Source organism: Sparus aurata, chromosome 17, assembly GCF_900880675.1.
Source record: "Sparus aurata chromosome 17, fSpaAur1.1, whole genome shotgun sequence".
NCBI classification, from domain to species: Eukaryota; Metazoa; Chordata; class Actinopteri; order Spariformes; family Sparidae; genus Sparus; species Sparus aurata.
The window spans coordinates 34690337-34711805 of record NC_044203.1 but is presented as its reverse complement, the minus strand read 5'-3'; the positions used below and the strand labels follow the sequence as shown (position 1 = coordinate 34711805).

Below are 21469 nucleotides of genomic sequence, written 5' to 3'. Positions count from 1 at the left end.
AGGGCACCAAATTGGTCAGAGCACTGTGGTAGTGTATCCTGTACGAGCATGCCTGCAGGCAAGTTACACTGTCCTGAGCCAGTAGAGAAGCCTTGTGGTAGGTTCTTATTTTCTACAGACCCTCTCACTGAAACATTGAACTACAGAAAGTCCTTTAAATGAAGAGTTTGGAGATTCAGGAGGTCGACACGTTTAATGGCAGGCTGCCAGATGTTGTTGAGGTCCGGGGACCAACATGTTGGATGGAGTGAGAGTGATATAAGCAGTAGGTGATTTGTTATTTTTTAACAGGGAGGATGGCCCAATGGGAGAACCACCCTGCCCCGAGACGCCTCCCAAAGAACATTGTTGCGTAACTGTGACATTTCCAATGCTACAATTCCAATTTTTCCAATTCCTTCTTTACTTAATACATTGTCTTTTTATAACTGTATTAAAGTAATGAGTAAATACACCTTTGAATTGAATGCAGTGGACTGAGTTTATTCAAGCAGGGTTTTCTCATGTTTCTCATAATATACTTCAAGCAGGGTTATTTTAAGTTACATGACGCACATGACCGTATGGAATTTTTTACCATCTAAATTCCTCCAGATGAATGTATTGTACTTAGCCCTATGCCAGTCTCCCACCTGAGCACACTGCATGGAGATGAAGAATGGGAACTGGATAAGTGTATGAGTGAGTGTGATAGACAGGACAGCAACACACAAAATGATGGTGTCAGGGCAGAAGTCCACAAAAGAAAAGTAAGTGGCAAAAGTGAGCTCAAGTCCAAGACAAGAACAAGATGAACCAGATGAGGCAGAGCAAAGACCTGAAAGAGATACTCTGATTTAATACTCGTTGGCACAGCCATCATTCAAGTATGCACCTGAACAGGTTTAGGCTGAACACCATAATGAGTCACTGCATATTTGTCTGTTAGAGGACTTAAATAAACCTACAAGACCTGTTTGAATTGTTGTCTGATTATTCCCACACACCACTGTTGTAGGTGTATGAGTGACATGATGCAGATTTCAATTTCAAAAGTGAAAGAACAAATCATGTGACATTTCCTTCCTTAACAACGAGCAGGAACACAGAGTTGAACTTCTGAACTCAGCACAGAAGCAGCATTGGCACCGATACAAAAAGGTAATTCCAGTCCATCAGAAAATATTGAATTTTGGTTAAAAATATTCTATCAAGATGAGTCAGGACATTTATAAAAAAGCAGAGTTTATTTATTAAGACTTTAACTTGTGTTTGCTTTTAGTTTCATTGTAGCTGTTTTCATGTAACATGAGATCTTTTGTGTTCAGGCTGCAGGTGAAGATCTATAAAACACAGAATAATGTTCTTATAACTGTGGAGCTTATTTAATACATATCATGTTTTTTAAAAAACATTTTTTAAACAAGTTTTTGAATATGCTATAGAAATAAACTTGACCTTGACCTTATTAATGAAAAATTAGTATTAGGATAAATATCACTCTCAGTAATTTTCTTAGGTTGGATACTTACAGTGAAACTCTCGCCAAAAAGCAACCTAGGCTTTATTTGTGATTGAATATGAGTCAAACCTTTGTGAACACAGAGTTTACTAAAAAGAATGTTTTCAAACAACTCATGTTAGCAGATGCATCTTTTGCGTGCCGCCTTCATGGCAGACAAAAAGTGTTGATCCCCAAGTGCGACCTAACAGGAAGGAGAGTAATGGTGGACCGCTCCTCAAGCCTTCCTGTTAGGTTGCACTTGGGAATCTGTCCTGTCTACATTCGTTTATACACAGTGGTGGAATGTAACTAAGTACAATTACTCAAGTTCTGTTCTCAAATACAGTTTTAAGGCATTTCCATTTCCTACCACTTTGTGCATTTCGGAAGTAAATATGGTACTTTCTTTTAGGTAACTTTAGTTACTAGTTGTACTTTTGATACTTTGGTACATTTATTATCAGATACTTCCAGGTTTTTACTCAGTACTATTACTGTGGATGATTTTCACTTTTATCAAAGTAATATTTTTACACGCTATCTTTACTTTTACTCAAGTATGACTTTGAATACAATTTAGACTGAATAGCTTTAGACTTTTCAGTGACTATAAGTTGAGTATCGAGCCGAAGAAAATGATGTTGAAATGATAGAGAGACATTATAATTTGCTGCCCGGTAGACGGAGACCTTGAACACCCAGTCACTCACTTATCAGTCTGTGTAAACATGTATGAGAAATTATTTAAATAAGGGGGCTGTCAAAGTACAGCCTGTGGGCCAATGGTGAGCATCGTGAAAGTTGATTTAATAATTCACTGTCTATACTTTAATTTCCAACAGCCTACATTTAAAAAAGTAGTAATTTATGCAAATATGGCCAGAGTTTAAAGGTAACTTGCTGCTAACCAACTCCTCTTTGCTAACTATCATTGGCTGTAGCTAGCTGCCATGAGCTTATTAGCTTATGACCACACCAAGACCAGAATTGTTCCCTAACTTTAACCAAGTGGTTTGAAAAAAGATATGTATTAAAGGAGGCATTTAATGTTTCTTTTGTTTTTGTCCTTTCCTTCAGTGTGTGATTTATGTTCTTGTGCATGTAAATGGAAAGTTAGAAAGGTCAGAGTCAACACCAAAAGAAGCTCCTCTCTCCCACAGAAAACACAGCCCCTGAAACGCCTCGCCAGTAGCCCCGCCTTTAATTCTGTGACTTTGTGACATCACACTACATCACTATGTCATGCATTTGCATTATTTAAGCCTAGCAGCTAGTTTGGCTTGTAGGAATTGATTAGCACATCTGCTCTGTTGCTGTAAGCAGTGCTGGTTTCAGGCATGTGTCAGCTGACCAACCAGAGCAGACTGGGTATTCTGGAGGGCAGAGCCTTAAAGAGACAGGAGCTGGAATGAAAATTAGCATAATGTGTCTCCTTTAAACTATAAAATATAATCATTACATTGAATATTAGAAAATAAACACACAGCTTCTTTGCACTATGGATCGCTTGCAGTGTGAAGCCAGATGACATAATTATAGTACATCATATTCTTTATTTATGATTAACTTGAAGAAACGTGTAACTTTTCTAATAAAAAAAACAAAGGTCAGAGGTTTAGCAATAAGATATATAGATTTACATAAATGTCTAAATGTGCAAAGGTTGAGGTCTTGAATTAACAAACGAGGCAATTTCCTCTTTGCTGAGTAATTTCTTTTGTCAGATGTCTTTTCTCTGTGTGGGTTTTATGAAATCGAAACTACTCGTATGTTTCTGACTCTTGATGTCTTCCAGGCGGTTTGTCGTCTTGGTGTGTCAGCTAGCAGTTGACATCGTGACATCTCATGTCTTCCCTGGTCTGTGTCTCTGTGTCTACAGGCCTGATGTTAGGGAGCATCCTGCTCTTCTCACTGTGTCTCAGGGCGGCGGCCACGTCGGACAGCTGGCTGGACTGCCACTGGAATCTGTGGAAGGTGACTTACAACAAGACGTACCCAAACGAGGTATGTTTGAAGAGTTTTCTGTCTGTTGGCACAAAAATTTCATAACTTATACAGTATTTGACCTCATGCGCTCTCTCTCTCTCTGTCTCTCTCTCTGCACGTCTTGTAGGAGGAGGAAGAGAGCTGCAGGGAATTGTGGGAGGAGAATCTTAAGCTCATTACCGAACACAACCTGGTGGCTTCGTTGGGACTTCACTCTTACGAACTGAGCATGAACCACATGGGAGACCTGGTTAACGGGTTTAATCTGAAGGTTTTTATGATTTATGATTATCACTTTTATTCACTTATCACCATGAATTTAATGATAGCGGAAGGTCAGATGGATACGGATTAGATGCATTTTGACTAGTTTGAACTGTGGAGCTCAACAGCTAATCATTATAATGAAATATAGTCCTGTTTATTTATAGGCTACAATACTGACACAGTTGCAGGAGGTCTCAGAGGCTCCGTGATGTAAATTTGTTGTGGAAATGAAACATTAAAAAGGTTGAAGATTAATGTAACAGATGTCTTAGCTCTGTTCCAGACTGTGACAAGCTCTATCTATCTGTTAAATGCCCCCCTATGCTCACCAGCCAGTTGCTAACTGCGTCTGCCATTCAGTGATGAGTGAGTGGTCATGTACTCAGAATACATACTAAGTGGCGTTTAGTTTGTGTCCTTTAACCTGCCATGTCCTCTGGATTATTTGGAAATATACAGACTGCATTTGATTCCAGGTTATTGATCATTATGCCCACCAGAAGAAACACTGACTCTTATTCCTGAGAAACTAAAGGGGAAGTAAACTGAGTTTCACAGGGCAGGAAGTAACTCAAGCAAAGGATGAAACCTGTTATCTGCTTTTTACTTCACTCTGTGTGCTAACAGGAATGTTATAAGGGACAGTGTTTTATTTTCCAGAAGGGATTATCAAACAGGAAGAACAGAGAAGTTATATGTGAAGCGTCATTCATTTCTTTTTGGTCACTGTGGGGGAAACTTAACAAGGTTTAAACACAACACTGACACTATTATCACCAACAGTTGCCTATTAGCAACATTAGCATTCATTTGTAGTCCCCCTGGTGAATGTAAGTCAAATATTTAATCACCTTTTAGCTTTGGTTTGATTAAAACTGATACTTCATGTGCCAGAACAGGGCCGGCCAAAGAGTCCAAAGGTTTGGGGGGAAATTTCAGATAGAGCCACAGAGGAGGGCTCCCTCTCCTGAGACGTTGCTAGTCACAGATAAAAAATATATGTGAAGTGTTTGGCTCTAGGAGGAGTGGAAGTGGACCCATGACTCAACATTAAGTTTCAGTATTGGCTGTCGAAAGGGAAAAGTGTTTCCAACCTGTCCGGGACGTTCAGCTTTGTTCAGCTATTTTGTTTCAGTAAACTTTGTCCAACAGCCGTTCAGACGGCTGTGCTGCAGGTTTATCCAAAAACAGATGCTATTAATGACCATTATGAGAGCAATAAAAGCAGAAAGAAACACGAAAATAAAATCCAAACAATGAGCTGATGTTAATATGTTCTGTTCAGAGGATCTGGTGATATCTTTTGGTAATCCAAGTGACACTTTTTATGGTACACATTGGATATGTGGTGTTTCCTCTGCTGATACCAGAATTGAAAAGGCCTCCTATCCAGCCTAATGTGTTTGAATTGTTATCGGAGAGTAGTGTAGTGTACGCACCGATCCAATACCACGTGATTTCTTTATAGGAAACTGGACTCTGCTTCCCCCCCGCAGAGTTCACCTGTATGCAACTTTTTTTTTTACTCCACAGCCGCATCTATAAACGGTAGCACCTGATTGGAAACAATTTGTAATTTGATATATTTATGGGCTATATTGTTTCAACCAAAAAATGCAACAAATTCTCTCTTAAAAAAAAGAATTAAAGTAAAAAAAATTGATAAGACACTACAGTCACTATACATGTTAGTGTAGAATTAAGAAGGCATTTTGTGATTTTATACAATGGTAAAGTGAATATCTTTGTGTTTTTTGTCTTTCACTATTTTCCAAAGTTTTATAAAAAATAAAATTGATAAAAAAAAGACATCTGACCTTTAAGTAAATGTAGTCCACTGAGTGCTGCTCATTTCATTAATGTTATCTGCTTCCTGATAGACACCAGAAGAGATGGAGTGTTTCGTTCCTCCCACTGACATCCAGAGGGCACCATCTCCCTTCATTAGGACATCACGCGCTGCTGTACCAGACTCCATTGACTGGAGAGAGAAGGGCTACGTCACCAAAGTCAAAGATCAGGTAAGAAAAGGTTTCCAATCAGTGACTCATAGGTCAGCAGGATTCATCAGTGGTGTTGGTGAGAGCAGAAACATGCGGTGTCTCAGTGATGCAGTCAACAGTGTCATCATCCCATGAGTCACGTTTACCTCAATCCTCCTGTTCCTCATTCGTCCAGTCGGTTCTCACTCATGCAGGAAGTCGTCACCACCATCCCCAAGTCTTTCTGTCCTGTCCACACTTTGAGCGGGATCACTGCACCGCCACACGTTAGCTCCAGAAAGCAGAATACCTCAACTTTTTTTTTTCTTTTCTTTTAAATTAATTTTAAAAAATCTAGATTTTCAGCTATAGACACAAAAGTCATAAATGTGTAAACAGGTGGGGCCACATGTTTTTATTTGTTCGGAGCCCTGATAAACACCTGATGATCAAAACACGTTGGACTTTTTATTTCATGATTTAGCTGCAACAATAAAGTCTTTTTAATATTTCCTTCCTTGTTCCTTTTTGGGGGGGTTGCCTGACTTGCATTTCTCTGTGTTAATTGCGAACAAAGACTTCACTCTGCAACCCAGTCTCACATGAAAATGTGAAATAGCTACATGGTAAAATGTAGCAGTTTCACAATAACGCCTCTTAAATTGTGAGAGGTCTTTCTGGCTGCAAGAACAGAAAACATGACTGCAATTCCTTGTATTTCCTTTACTTCCTTTTAATAAAATGTGAACACCCCTTTTCTCCCAATTCCAGTCTCCCTTTCTGTCTGTTTCCATCTTCTTATGTCTTTCTTTCGTCTCGCTACGTCTGCCGGGCGTGATGTGCTCTGACAAAAATAATCCATAATTCCCCTCAAATGCATCAAACTAATGTAACGAGCCTGTTTTGAAAATGGGAGGAGGAGAAAGTTCAGCTATTTGTGTTCAGACCCACACGGAAAGAACCCATATATGCTGCATGTAGGCCGCATATAGGTCAAATTCAGGTGCATATATGTGCATATACAGGGCATATAGGTCTCCTATATCACTTCTTTATATCAACATAAAAGCCCTATATGTACATACAAGGTAATACTCCTATATAGCCCATATACCCAGTGGCAGGTTCTGTTTGTCATACCTATTGTATAGCTCATATCTCACTTGCAACTGTCATACATGATGCCTAGCTCATATTTTAATCTCAAGGTAATAACTGCATATTTGTCGGAAGTGCCTTACAGGAAAAAAAAAAAAATTCACGCAATAACTTATTAAATGTGAAATTGGCATCACATTTGATACTAAATACATGTTGACATGTGACAACAGAATGTTATGTGGAAACCAGTCATTATTAACTAAGTTACTGCCCCCTCTACATCAGTTTGTTGTTAAAGGAGAACTTTGGTCGATTTCAACATGCAGCTTTATCGCTCAAGCTACCCTTGACTTGCCAGTACCGAAAACGCAAACACTTTTGGCCCACCTCTTACAGGGCTCCTTGAACGGAGAGTTAGCATTGACAGCTAACAGCATGGGGGCAGAACTTTACACTGTGTTTTAAGCATCTTAACATGCTCCACATCTCACCCCAAAAGTTATGCAACATCAGCAGACACCTTAAAACACAGCACTGTAGCGATTATGACTCACAATGAATAAAAAAGGGGTTAAAACAGTGTGTTTGTGCAAGCAGCCACGTACCGGTTCGTTGACAATCCGGTAGACCAAACTAGTCGATCCGTTGAGCGTGCGCTTACTCCCTCACTGGCAGCGACGGAAACTTGAATTTTGCAGACAGAAACGTATTCCAGCATTTTCGTTTTTCTGTTCATATCTCAAGGCAAAAGAAAACAAATTACATTTTAAATGTATTTTAAAATAAGTGTCATTCAACCAGAGACACACAAATATTGATTTTGGACTTCCTTCTGGTCTGTGCAACATGTTATATAATATATTATTATAATATAATTGACGAACAATAAAAATCCCCAAAGAGTCACTAGACATCTTTAACCTCTTCAACTCCGACTGCTCCATCTTTACAAACTCAAGTTGTGCTGCCAAACATGGAAATGTGAAAAGTGTTTCATTTTGTATCCAGGGTGCCCACAGGTCCTGCTGGGCTTTCAGTGCTGTTGGAGCTTTGGAGGGCCAGTTATTCAAGAAGACGGGGAAGCTGGTGGACCTGAGCCCCCAGAACCTGGTGGACTGTTCGTCTACACCTAAATACGGAAACCTAGGCTCCGACGGTGGCTGGGTGGACAGCGCCTTCCAGTATGTCATCGACAACCAGGGCATCAACTCTGAAGCTTCATACCCCTACACAGGACGGGTGAGTCACTGGTTTAATCCTGCTGCCGCTGCTCAAAGATGCATCAAAGGGAGGGAAAAGGGAAAATCCATTCAACCTAGATTCTACAGAGTATGTTTAGGGCATGTGGGAAACAAATGTGTTTGTATTTAGGTTATAGACTGGTAGACAAATGTGGGAAGTCATTAAAAACGATAATAAAAGGTCAGATTCTCAAAGATCGTCTGTGTCAGGACGTCATTAGAAGTTGCTGTTACTCACAGATGATAACAGTCTTGGCAGCACTCTGGCCTCAGTTTGCCATTTCATTTAAAGGCATTTATCAGACTATTCGTCCAAAGCGACTCACAGTAATTCATACATACACTGATGGCGGTGGCTGCCATGCAAGGTGCCAACCAGCACATCAGGAGCAGTTTGGGGTTCAGTATCTTGCCCAAGAACACTATGACATGTAGACCAGGGAAATCGAACCAGAGACCTTCCGATAACAAGAAGCTAGCTCGCCCCCTGAGCCACAGCCGCCTCATTGTGTGTGGCAGATGCATTTAAGTAAACAAGCCACCAGCAGAGCATCGGCAAGAGACTGATTACATACAACCAACAGCTGCTCACAGGTGTTTGAATGGACTAGAGAGGCATCATGCATCGCAAAGGGGAAAAAGCCCAAACCTTTTTAAATGGCCCAAAATTGATGCTGAACTATTAGAGGCAGTTTGCCCTGGGGCAGACTGACTGAAGTGTGGCTGCCATTCAGCGCCTACGGCCCCTCCGACCACCACCTCAAACATACAGCAACAACTTTAAAGGAGGAAGATTGTTGTTCTCTCTGCAGGGGGTTTCAACACAAAAGTAAAACAGGAAGTACTGAATATTACTGTGTTGTTGTTAAAATCCAGTTTACAAGAAATTGAAACTTGGTGTTTTTAAGTGGAAACATGGTGTATATGGGAAATTCAGAGCAAACTCAGGTTTACAGTTAAGAAATTCCTGTATGAAACAACGATGTGGGTGTACAAGAAGTTAAGTCCGACCCTTTCACCTTCTCGCTCACCTCTGTCAAGAGCTGGGAAATGTAAAAGAATCAACTGCAGCCGAGAAAGTTAATAATAACTAAACATTTTTCATATACGAACATTATTCACTGGTTGGTAAAGGTGTGCCTCGAGCCAAATTCATATCATATCAGTTCACAAGATTGATTTAAAAACTTTGTTGGTTTCCTAATGAGGCATTCTTTTTTTTTTAGACCATCAGGTATATTTAAAAACAGATTCTGTGTAAATCATCAGCTTTAACCCCAGTTTGTCTTCTTACTGCAGGAGTCACAGTGCCACTGCAACTCGAGCGACCGCGCCGCAAACTGCTCCGATTACATCCGGCTGCCTGAGGGCGACGAGGAGGCTCTGAAGCAGGCTCTCGGCACCATTGGACCCATTTCAGTGGCAGTGGACTCCTCGCGACTCGAATTTATATTCTACAAGAGGGGTACGTTGCACGTCATCAGCCACAAAGGCCTCATCCTTATTTGCGCAATATTTTTTTGAGAAGGGTGAGGAGTGGAGATCAAAAAGGTCATAAAAGAGGTTTAATTTTTTAATCAATTGAGATAAGAATTAATTAGTTAATTGTTATTGATCCTGGACTGGGGAAGTTCACTTGTTACAGCAGCTCAAGAGTGAGAAGCACAGGGAAAAAAAGAGTCAGAGATAAAACTGGAAACTGGATAGAATAAAGATTATGTACACAATATACAATATGAAAATTTACTCCATTTAGTATAAAAATTTCAATACCTAACAAGTTAATCTCATCACAGTCAGTGAGCCAATAAGTGTGCTGTATCCTTGTTGTATCTAACAATGCTGGTGATTGGCTGTCTTGAGGCATGCAGGATTCCACACCAGGTTCGACCAAAAGACGTGTATGTGTGATGTAATCTTTTTTTACATGAATTTCATAAAATTGATATTGGGAAGAAATATAATTCAGAAACCTGTATTGAAGTCAAGGTATCTGTATAGGTACAGGTACCCAGCCCTTGAAAATGTAAAAAAAGAAACTACAGAAAAAAACATGAAATGTCTCAATACAGCTCGTACAGTGTGCACCAACTTCAGATAGTTGTGCCCCGGTGAAGTTTTTAGTTTTACGATGGGTGTAAATATCATCTTGGGTCTTCCAGACACTTGGATTACACCAGACCAGCTGCATGGAGTTATTTTCTGTTTTCTTTTTAGTTATTTGCGCTACAGATTTTTTTGGAATACGAAACTTCACCCAATGATTTGAATTATTTTTTTTGGGTAAACTGTTACTTTTTAAAAAATAATAATAATAATCATGAATATAATTACATTAATTCATTATTACTATTTTGACCTCTGCTTTTTTCAGGAGTGTACAGTGACGCATACTGCACCAAGAACTTAGACCACGCTATGTTAGCTGTGGGCTACGGCACGCTGAATGGACAAGACTACTGGCTGGTAAAGAACAGGTGAGATGTTTCTACTGACACAAAACCTTCTACATGGACACATACTGAGCTCATGTGTAGCTCCTTTTTATCTTCCTCCCCATCCCCGACTTTTCTGTTATTCTGTATTGTTCAACACACTGTAAATAATGTATGCCAAACTATTAGTATGGGCTGCTAGTAACTGAGCAACCTCTGTCCATATTAGGTAAGGTACAGGGATGAGGGAATCACTAGGTGTTTTCATAGATGCCTGCATGTGTTTGTGTGTATACCTCCAACTGGTTCAGAATTCAGCAGCTAGGCTTCTAACTGGTTTTAACAGATGTCAGCACATTACTCCAGTATTAGCTTCCCTCCATTGGCTCCCTGTCCGTTTAAGAATTGATTTTAAGATTTTACTGATCACTTTTAAAGCACACTCAGGTCTGGCTCCGAGCTATATTACAAATATTTGAATCCCCTACGAGCTAGCTCAGAGCCTTAGATCCTCAGGCGGGGCCCTCCTAACTGTTGCAAAGTCGAGACCAAAAACTAAAGGTGATCGTACCTTCTCCATAAAGGCCCCTCGACTTTGGAACGCCCTGCCTGAGGAGATAAGGCTCGCAGGATTGGTAACTTCTTTTAAATCACTTCTTAAAACCCACTTTTATAAACTTGCCTTCATGTGATGTGGTCCTTTTATGTTTATTTTTACTCCAACCATCTTGAGTTTATTGTTTTAATATATCTGTTCTACTCATTATCTATTTTATTTATTCCATTTCTTTTATTTCACCTACTTTATTCATTTGTATCATATCCTCTGTTACTTCAACTATTTCATGCTATCTATTTTTATCGTCCTTTGTATTTGTAATTGTATTTTTGCGTTGTTTTGTCAAAGCACTTTGTATACTCTCTTTTAAAGTGCTATACAAATAAAATTATTATATAAATATTAATATTATTTTTAATATGTCATAAAATATCCATTTGTGGTAATATAGATAGATAGATAGATAGATAGATAGATAGATAGATAGATATATATATATATATATATATATAGATATATATATATATATATATATCTATATATATATCAATCAATTGGGTCAGTATATATTATATTATAAGCTATGTTATTTGTATGTGTGTGAGTGTATGTCTGTACATAGATGTGTGCACATGTAGGTATGGATATGTAAACATAAATATATTTATATATGATATGTATATACAATATGTATACAAGTAAATGTAAAGTAAATATAAGAAAATTGATTATGATTAAATGTTGAGTTGTGCAGAAGGGGTAGGATTAAATAAGTGTATAGTACTTTTCAGGCCTGTCAGTGCTTGTTAATGGAATGTACTTGGTAATATGTTCATTTTATCATGTTTATTTGTCGAATTGATTAAACTTTTTGATTTGATTTGTTTGCATTCATTCATTTTTTCACTTTACATGGATATTTACTGATGAGTCACATTTTTAAAAAATAAATAAAAAAACACCTTGTTCTATCCCTTTAATTATATTCTTCTTTTTTCCTGCTCTTCTCGTGCAGCTGGGGAACCAACTGGGGTGAAGAGGGCTACATCCGGATGGCACGCAACAAGAACGACCAGTGTGGCATCGCTCAGTTTGCCTGCTACCCCATCATGTAGCTGCATTGACTCTGTGGTAAAAAATAAAAATAAAAAAATAAAAGAGTTCTCCCTTTCTTTTTCAACAATATCTTTTAATGTTTTTATTCACACTGATTTCAACATTTTTCTTTTTTGTTACTTTTGCTACTTTTTATGTACCTATGACAAAAATGTCATTAAATGTTGCAGTTTATCATCTCTGGCCGCGCTTGTTTGTTTCTGACTGTGTGTTCCAAATCTACAATAAAGAGACAGATGTACTCCTCGCTGAGGCTCAGTCACAGTGAAACATGCCAAGTCTGGGTCAATATATCAGTTTATCGATCAGTCTGATGTCAGCCTTTCAGTAAATATCAGATCGGTATTCCGTGCCGTAGATGCGATGAAGGTGAAGATTTGACTTTACACCAGCAGTTTTCAGTCTGTTAAATCTGCCATGAAAACAATCTTAAGGGTTTCCTTTGACTCTTTGGGAAATTGGCTTGTTGGTCAGTTTAGCTTTTACATGTTACCACAGAAGGAATAACATCAATACCAGTGTGTCTAGTAAATATCTCTGTCCTGCACACATGCTGATGTGATAACTTATCCTGTACGACTATGCCTGCAGGCGAGTTACTCTGTCCTGAGCAAGCAGAGAAGCCTTGTGGTAGGTTCCTATTTTCTACAGACCCTCTTGCTGAAACATTGAGCTACAGAAAGTCCTTTAGTCCTGCTAGTATTCCAGCTCAGTTAGTGCCAGGAACTGTGACACAACGCTTCCCAGCTAGCTACACAATCCAATTTTTATTATTTATTGATTGCGAAATTTAACCCAAAACTCCCTATTAAAGTTGCATGAAGCACTACAAAACTAAATGGGAAAAAAAGGCTTTTCCATGCTGCACTAGGAAAGAGACAAACACAAACCACTGAACAGTATAAACATCTAAAACCAAGGTTTATTTATTACTGGTTGGTTTATAGCCTATACTTTAATAAAGGACTGATATGTCTTGAGAAAAAGGTCCTTTTGTTTTTTTAATAAATGCAGGAACTGACATTTTTCTTTGGAATTTAAACATTAATTTCAAACTTTTCATGGGCCTTTAATATTATATTAGTCTGAGTTTCAGCTGCTGTGTTGTGTTGTGTTGTGTTGTTAATGATTGCCCGTATTCTGCACCCTGCCTGCCATGCTCAGATTATGAAAAAATAATGATTAGGGACACTATATATTTTAAGAGCCTTTTTTACTCATAGCATAAATAAAGCAGAATAAATGTTGATTTACATCAGGCAGGAAGAACTGAACCTTGGACCGGCCAAACTCCAGCCTGTAGGCCCCAGTTTGGTTAATCCTGTTTAAATTGCTGTTAAGGTGGCATTTCCACCAACTCTAAACTCTAACCTAGACTTCATTTAAAACACTGCATCAGTGTGTCACACTCGTCCTCCCAGCCTGCACTACTCAAACCTCCTGCACAGAACAGTGACAATGATCGACAATCAAGAAATGCCCAACAAAGTTGTCCAAGTCTGCCCCCCAGTGGACACACAGAGGAAGACACAAACTAAACTGCTTTTTGTTTTTCATCTCTCATTTATCAGTATGATTTCCCTTCATATTTATAGATCTTCCTTTGCAATTTACATATTTATTCTTATTTTATTCCTAACCAGTAGTGTGCAACTTCTAAACTATGAACTATTGAGTTTTTCATGCATGTCTTTTTATTATTTCTCTCTTCCAGTCTCAGTTTCTTCTCACTGGAAGGCTTTGACAGAGTTTTGTGCACACTGAATCATAAAACTAAATCCCTTCCTTATCTCCTGTTGGGCCTTCAGCTCAGCCCTCGAGGGCCAGTTGGCCAAGACAACAGGTCAGCTGAGGGACTTCAGTCCCGAGAACCTGGTGGATTGCGTCTCAGAGAACCAAGGCTGCGGAGGAGGATACATGACCAACGCCTTCAATTACACGCAGGATAACGGAGACATCAACAGTCAGAACAGGCTAGAGAAGACATATTCAAAGATACACAAAATAAAATTTTTGCATATTTTCCTTATATGATTATGTACTCAAACCTCATATGATTCCCCTTATTACATTGCCTATGTTGAAGACCATTAAAACATCGTTGCCTTTTGTTCTTTTTTCCATCTGAGCCCTTGTCGCCACCACTTAGCCCCACAAAGTGACATCCTGCTGGGTTAGACTGGTATATGTGAAGATCTATATGAAGTATCGTCCCATAATTTCTAAATAATTGGCCCATTTCAAAAGAGTACTAACCCTACCTTTGTGTACCTACTATAGGTTCTGAAGGATGTCTTCGCCCTTATGTACACATCACTTTTCAAAACAAACTGAGGCCCTTGGTTAACTACCTAACAGCATCGTTTGTCATTTTCAGGGGCCACATACAGCCTCTGTCTTGACGTGGTCATTGGGAGGCTGCTGGTTAGCTGTAGTTATCTTTTCTTGTTGCTATCGTAACTGTTATGTAAAAAAAAAGTGATAACTGATACTAGCATATAGGTGAGATACAGAGCAAGCCAAATGTGGTAAAAAGACCTGGACATCATCTTTAAAAGTACTGCTAATAAACACAACCTGTACCCCATTTGCTTAAAACAATGCAAAAATCAGTCACTTTATTTGTATAGAGCCAATTCATAACAAAAGTCATCTCATGACACTTTTCCAAGTTGAGCTTGCCTAGACAAACCTCTTTAATTAAGAAGGACAACAGGCAGATTCTGTTACCTTCAGACAGCCTGCCAACTATTCCTCCTGTTTTAAGTTTTAAAGCTAAGCTAGTTCCAGTTTTATATTGCGCTCAAAAGCATGAGACTGATATTAATAATGTCACTAAAAACTCAATGATGCGGACAACTTCCAGAAATCGTGTGTGTACCGCAAGAGCTGCAGACGCAGACTGAAACCAAAGTGGTCAATAGTTCCTCAATTGGGTGTCAGGGTCTCCAGTCACATGACAGAGAAAAAAAATCACATCACTAAATGAGGGTGACTTAGCAGAAACTCTCCCACTGTCTCAAAAACCCTGCATCATTTCCTCTTTAGTCATCTGTTGGTGCAATAAGGAAGTAGAAGTGCTTGTTAATGATTAGATGATGCAGTCTTACTGTTATTTATTCACAGTCGTGGTACATTCTTACTGCACAACACATCATGTGACAGTAAAATCACAAGGGTTGATGCATAGGGCTGCAAATAATCATTATTTCCATTATTAATTTCTCCAAGATGTACTTTTGTTTTGTTTATCGATTATTTATTGGGTCTATAAAACATCAGAAAACAGGAAAGTTCTCAGTCAAGTTTTATCACCTCATCTTGTTTTTTCCAAACAGTTAGAAAACCAAAAATATGTAACTGATTGTGGTACAAGACAAGGAAAAGCAGCAAATAGTCATATTTGATAACTTGGAGACATCATTCTGTCTGAAAAATGACCTGAAGGATGAAATTAACTAACTGATTAATTAACTTATTGTTGCAGCTCTGCATTTCTTTAGATTGTTCCCAGTTTTGTAGAAAATATCTAAATGTACAGATTTTATATTATTCAGTCTATCAATGCTGGATTTGTGGCAGTCACTCACTTTTGAAACTTGAGTTGTATTCTATTGATCTATTGATGGTCCAAGTATTCTTAGGGCCAATATTTTTGAAACTGTGATCCTTCAGGTTTCAGTGGTTTACCTGATGACACGGTGTGCAGCCCGTCCCCTGCAGCTCCTCAGCTAACAGATCACCTTTTGTTCCATTTCTCCCTGATAGATCTCAAACTGATCCACTGACAAAAAGCGACCAAACTGACTGTCGACTTGTGCGTAGATTGTGTTTTTGATGAATGATCATGTTGGGTCCAACTACGGTGACCAAAACCTTTACAGTAGCAGCAGCAGCATCTTCAGTTTGCATTGGCAAGAACTTAATATGGTTCTGAGATGATGTAAAACGTCCACTGAATTACATGCATGACTTGTGTTTTTGTTCCATATCACTTTCACATTACAGGTTTATGACCTGATTTTAATGCCAAGCAAGTGACTGCAGTTCAAAACTGCGCTTAAACATTTCTAAGTGAGAAACCAGCAGATACTTTAGCTGAGGGACTGTGGACATTCAACATTTTTTAAGCGTAACACCAATTGATTTTTTTAGACTTTAGGACAATAACCAGCCGTGGTTTTAATTTAAAAGACTTTGGGACTTCTGCAGCTGTGTTTGTGGAGACCTCTGCCAAAAAAATCATATCGTAAATATCAGATTTTTACCCATTACAATTTTAGACGTGATTGCATTTAGGGCAGTCGGTATTTCTCAACCAAAATTTTGATCCTAGCGATGTGGAGCAAGCTTTAAAACTGGATCGACTTGGGAAATTAAACGTATGGAAATGTCCTTGATCATGCCACCATTTTGATTTCTTTAACTTGATTAAAGTGAAATGGTCACTGTAGGCTACATCATATATATGTATATGTATATATATGTATATATATATATATATATATATATATATATATATATATACACACTACTCACAATAAGTTAGGGATATTGTTATTTACATGAGTGCTTTTCCTATTTGGTCTGAATTTTAATGAATAAGTAAAAGTTCCCTTTGTTATTACTAATAATGAATGAGAAGAAACACCATTTTCATTAGTTTAATATTTATTACCCCAAAAATTTAGACGATAACAAGGATAGCCCCAAATAACAAAAATTGACAATGTCAGTAGCGGGTGTTTCCACCATTTGCCGCAATGACAGCTTGACAGTGACGTCTCATGCTCCTCACTAGCCTCATGATGTTGTTCTGAGGCAATGCGTTCCACTCCTCCACAAGTGCTACACGCAGTTCTGCCAGGTCACGTGGGGGTGGGGTACGATCATCCAGTCTCTGCTTCAGCTGGTCCCAGACGTGCTCTATGGGGTTCAGGTCAGGGGACATTGCTGGCCATACCATATGAGGCACTCCGACTTCCTGAAGTCGAGCTGTGACAATTCTGGCACGATGTGGTGGAGCATTATCATCCATGAACAGAAAGTTGGGGGTGTGCTGGCGGAATTGGGGGATGATGATGGGTTCTATGATGTCTCTGAGGTAAGAACGTGCAGTGACTGAGCCATCTACAATAACCAAATCTGTTTTGCGCTGACTGGTGATGCCTGCCCAGACTGTTGCACCTCCTCCATTGACACCAAGACACCACGCGAACGTTTGCAGTGGGCACAAGACCATGTGTCATGGACAATACAGCAGTGGTCTACCGTCCTGTTCACTGATGAGTGTCGGGTCACCTTGCACAGAAATGATGGTCGTCAGCGTTGCTGGAGAAGGCGAGGTGAGCGATACACCGAGGTCAACATGGTCCCCAGGGTTCCCTTTGGTGGAGGAGGTGCAACAGTCTGGGCAGGCATCACCAGTCAGCGCAAAACAGACTTGGTTATTGTAGATGGCTCAGTCACTGCACGTTCTTACCTCAGAGACATCATAGAACCCATCATCATCCCCCAATTCCGCCAGCACACCCCCAACTTTCTGTTCATGGATGATAATGCTCCACCACATCGTGCCAGAATTGTCACAGCTCGACTTCAGGAAGTCGGAGTGCCTCATTTGGTATGACCAGCAATGTCCCCTAACCTGAACCCCATAGAGCACGTCTGGGACCAGCTGAAGCAGAGACTGGATGATCGTACCCCACCCCCACGTGACCTGGCAGAACTGCGTGTAGCACTTGTGGAGGGGTGGAACGCATTGCCTCAGAACAACATCATGAGGCTAGTGAGGAGCATGAGACGTCGCTGTCAAGCTGTCATTGCGGCAAATGGTGGAAACACCCGCTACTGACATTGTCAATTTTTGTTATTTGGGGCTATCCTTGTTATTGTCTAAATTTTTGGGGTAATAAATATTAAACTAATGAAAATGGTGTTTCTTCTCATTCATTATTAGTAATATCAAAGGGAACTTTTACTAATTTCATCAAAATGCAGACCAAATAGGAAAAGCACTCATGTAAATAACAATATCCCTAACTTATTGTGAGTAGTGTATGTTGGTTCACTGATGTACCTCACTCTTCCTCTCTGTCATGTGCCCAGGTGTTTACTACGACCCCAACAAAGGCGACACCAATCATGCCGTGCTGGCAGTGGGTTATGGAGTGAGCGTCAAGGGGAAGAAGTACTGGATCGTCAAGAACAGGTGGGTCACATCACCTGTCCCAACGACATCAGGTGGCTCATGTGGCTAAGATGAAATGGCAAGATTGTTTGTTGGCGTAGTGTTGATTTGATGCCTCCTGTTTGATGCCCTTTAAACCCTTAGAGTCTTCATAGTTTTATCTCCAAACCAGCAGATCTCCACTGTGGTTGCGTCCATGAAGAAACACATTTTTTAGGACCTCCAGGCCACAGAGCGCATAACGCTAAGCAAGAGCACAGGCTGGTTTGGTTCCAGAGTTAAACACACAAACCAGCATTTCAAAATCAGAATCAGCTTTATCGGCCAAGTGTGTGTACTCATACAAGGACACCGGTTCACAGTTTACAGTATTTTGCAATGTAAAAAATTTAATTGTTCTATAATACAGTTTGTGTGAAAAAACAGAGTTTTAGTTCAGTGTGACATGAAACATTGCTGGGCAATGGGAGCTCCTTTAAAAAAATCATAATTGTTGTTTCTCTCAATTGTGTCTTTTTGTTGTTGTTCAGTTCAGCACTTTTCTGATTATCAAATTGTTAACCAATGTTTTCTATGAAACTGAATAAAGTTCTAATTTTGAAGCTGAATGCATCAGTTTTATTCCTCACACTAAACTAGAGAAAAGAGCACAAAGTTCAGCAAATAGAGAGCAGCCGACATTTCGTAATTCATTTTCTTTCAATTTTTACTGTGGTGAGTCTGATGACAGATACTTTACACTTGGAATGTACAGTGGTGACCACATTGTGGGATTATAAAGTTTACCTTGACCTTGACTTGAACAATTTGTTATTAAGAAAAACAAATGCTTATCAGCCTAAAATAGGACAATGTGAAAGTGACACACTGTACATTTCTCAATGTGTTGCATTTAGCTCAGTAAATATCTGACGCCTGCTGCAGTACAGATAGTGGTTGATTTGGTTCATCCATTAATGTATCACCATGTGATCCATTTTGTCGAATTAATCTATTTTTGGCATACTAGAAATATCAGTTGCTTTCTAAGTATATATGCATATACTCGTATATATAACAAGTGTTGGCTTGAAAAACCAGAATTCAGTTAGTCAACAGCTGTAAAATAATGAATCTGAAGCACAGTGTACACTCAACTTGGGCACACTCTGTGTGAAAAGCGCTGGTGTCAAACACAAAATCTGAAAAACACCAGTTAGCTTCTAAAAGTCTCCAGCGAAGTCACGCTTAAGCTGTTAAGATAGTTCAGATGCTGTTTGAAAAGTTTGTTTTGTTGTTGGTTGAATGTTATTTGATATTTAAATTGTTTTTTACTTTCATTTGAATGTGTATTCTCTATAATTTTTATGTTATTTTTTTTTTATTTAAAGAGACACCAATTTTGTATATGCATGTTTGCACAAAGTTTTTTTGTTTTTTTAGACTTTTTTCTAGACGGCTGATTTCAATCCAATATTACATTACAAGCCAACGAGGACTCTTAAGCTCAATTTGAATCGTTGTTCTTATGTTGCATCAACTTCAAGTGTCAGCTGGGTACAGTTTGTGTGAAAACTAACAGTGTTTTAGTTCAGTGTGACAGGAAACATTGCTGGGCAATGGGAGCACCTCCTTTCTTGTCGATGCAGAGTCCTTAAAAAATCATAATTGTTGTTTCTCTCGATTGTGTCACCTTTTGTTGTTGTTCAGTTCAGCTCTTTTCTGATGATCAAAATTGTAAACCGATGTTTTCTATGAAACTGAATAAAGTTTTATTCCTCACACTAAACAAGAGAAAAGAGCAGCCGACATTTAGTAATTTGACCTTGACCTTGACCTTGGCTTGAACAGTTTATTGTTTAGAGATCAAATGATTGTCAGCCTAAAATAGGACAGTGTGAAAGTGACACACCCTGTACATTTCTCAATGTGTTGCACTAATCTCAGTAAATATCTGACGCCTCTTGCAGTATAGATAGTGGTTGATTTGGTTCATACATTAATGTATCACCGTGCGATCCAGTTTGTCAAATGAATCTATTTTTGGCATAACTAGAAATATCAGTTGCTTTCTAAGTTTATATATGCTATGTCGCAGTGATATTTGTCCCTATGCCAAATCTGACTCCCTAATGAAAGCTGAACTTTTGCTTTTCATCATTTTAAACATTAAAATGTATTTTCGTAAATCTACTGTAACAATGTAAATACAACGTTTATGTAAATCCTGTCAATCCCAGAGTCATACTATGTCTAATGAAGACAAAGGATAAATAATATGTAACACTGTATTGTATCAGGCAGGACCCAAAAGCGGACAACAAGGCAGGGAGTTGAGTGCAAGAAGATTTATTTAATACTTCCTGTGGAGGAGGGCTGGCTATGGCACAGTCTAGTGGCTCTTGTAGGCATACAGATTGGGACCAATAAAGATAAACACAGGTCTACAAATTTATTGAACATATTCATTCTCCCCAATGAAGGAATGTTTTTCACTTTTTTTTCCACCAACATACAGAATATCTCACTATTATCAAGACATGTATTAAATATTAAAGCACATCAAATAATAAGACTGTTAGCCAGTGGTATAGACACTACCTACATGTCATTCTTGAGTAAATGTAAAGATGTCATTTAAAATACAATTTTGGTAAAAGCGAAAGTCACCCATAAGGAGTAGTACTTGAGAAAAAGTCTTTTGATACGTTCCCGTTCTCATTTATAAAGTTCTTCATATCTTCATATTTGATCTCATTCACGTTATTGTTCATGTCCTTCACTCATGTTATCTGACTTGTCCTTGCTAAGAATCTTTATACATTGTTAAGTATTAAAAGTAACTTTATGCCAGTAAACTTACAAAAGTAAAATATTCATAGACAACTGACAAGACAACTTCCTCCTTATTCTCAGAAGATTAGTTATGATTCTCTGGAACAGTCCTGAGACTTTTATAGTAGAGACATAAATAACCTCTGCCTCCATATTATTCATATAAGAGACTTATATGGTGCAGTTGCTGCAGGTGATTGTAGAAACATTAGCGACATGATGCAGATTTCAGTTTCAAAACAGGAAGAGAACAGATCACGTGACATTTCCTTCTTCAATATAAAGCAGGAACACA

At 38.8% G+C, this 21469-nt stretch overlaps 1 protein-coding gene across 1 annotated transcript; it reads left to right on the top strand.

Annotated features, from left to right (window-relative positions):
* Window positions 1-1126: 1126 nt before the first annotated feature.
* On the top strand, window positions 1127-12209 carry LOC115568067 (cathepsin S-like). The gene is made up of 8 exons (XM_030395118.1): window positions 1127-1140; window positions 3363-3487; window positions 3597-3740; window positions 5617-5757; window positions 7828-8058; window positions 9360-9525; window positions 10435-10537; window positions 12070-12209. Exons 2-8 carry the CDS (start codon window positions 3368-3370, stop codon window positions 12167-12169), a joined length of 1005 nt encoding a protein of 334 aa, XP_030250978.1. The 5' UTR covers window positions 1127-1140; window positions 3363-3367; the 3' UTR covers window positions 12170-12209.
* The last annotated feature ends 9260 nt before the right edge of the window (window positions 12210-21469 follow it).

Bases quoted from the DNA above. Each gene is read 5' to 3' on its own strand.
- LOC115568067 (XM_030395118.1), top strand. From the start codon at position 3,368: ATGTTAGGGAGCATCCTGCTCTTCTCACTGTGTCTCAGGGCGGCGGCC. The intron at 3,488-3,596 runs GTATGTTTGAAG...CACGTCTTGTAG, and splicing joins ACAAGACGTACCCAAACGAG to GAGGAGGAAGAGAGCTGCAG. The intron at 10,538-12,069 runs GTGAGATGTTTC...CTTCTCGTGCAG, and splicing joins TACTGGCTGGTAAAGAACAG to CTGGGGAACCAACTGGGGTG.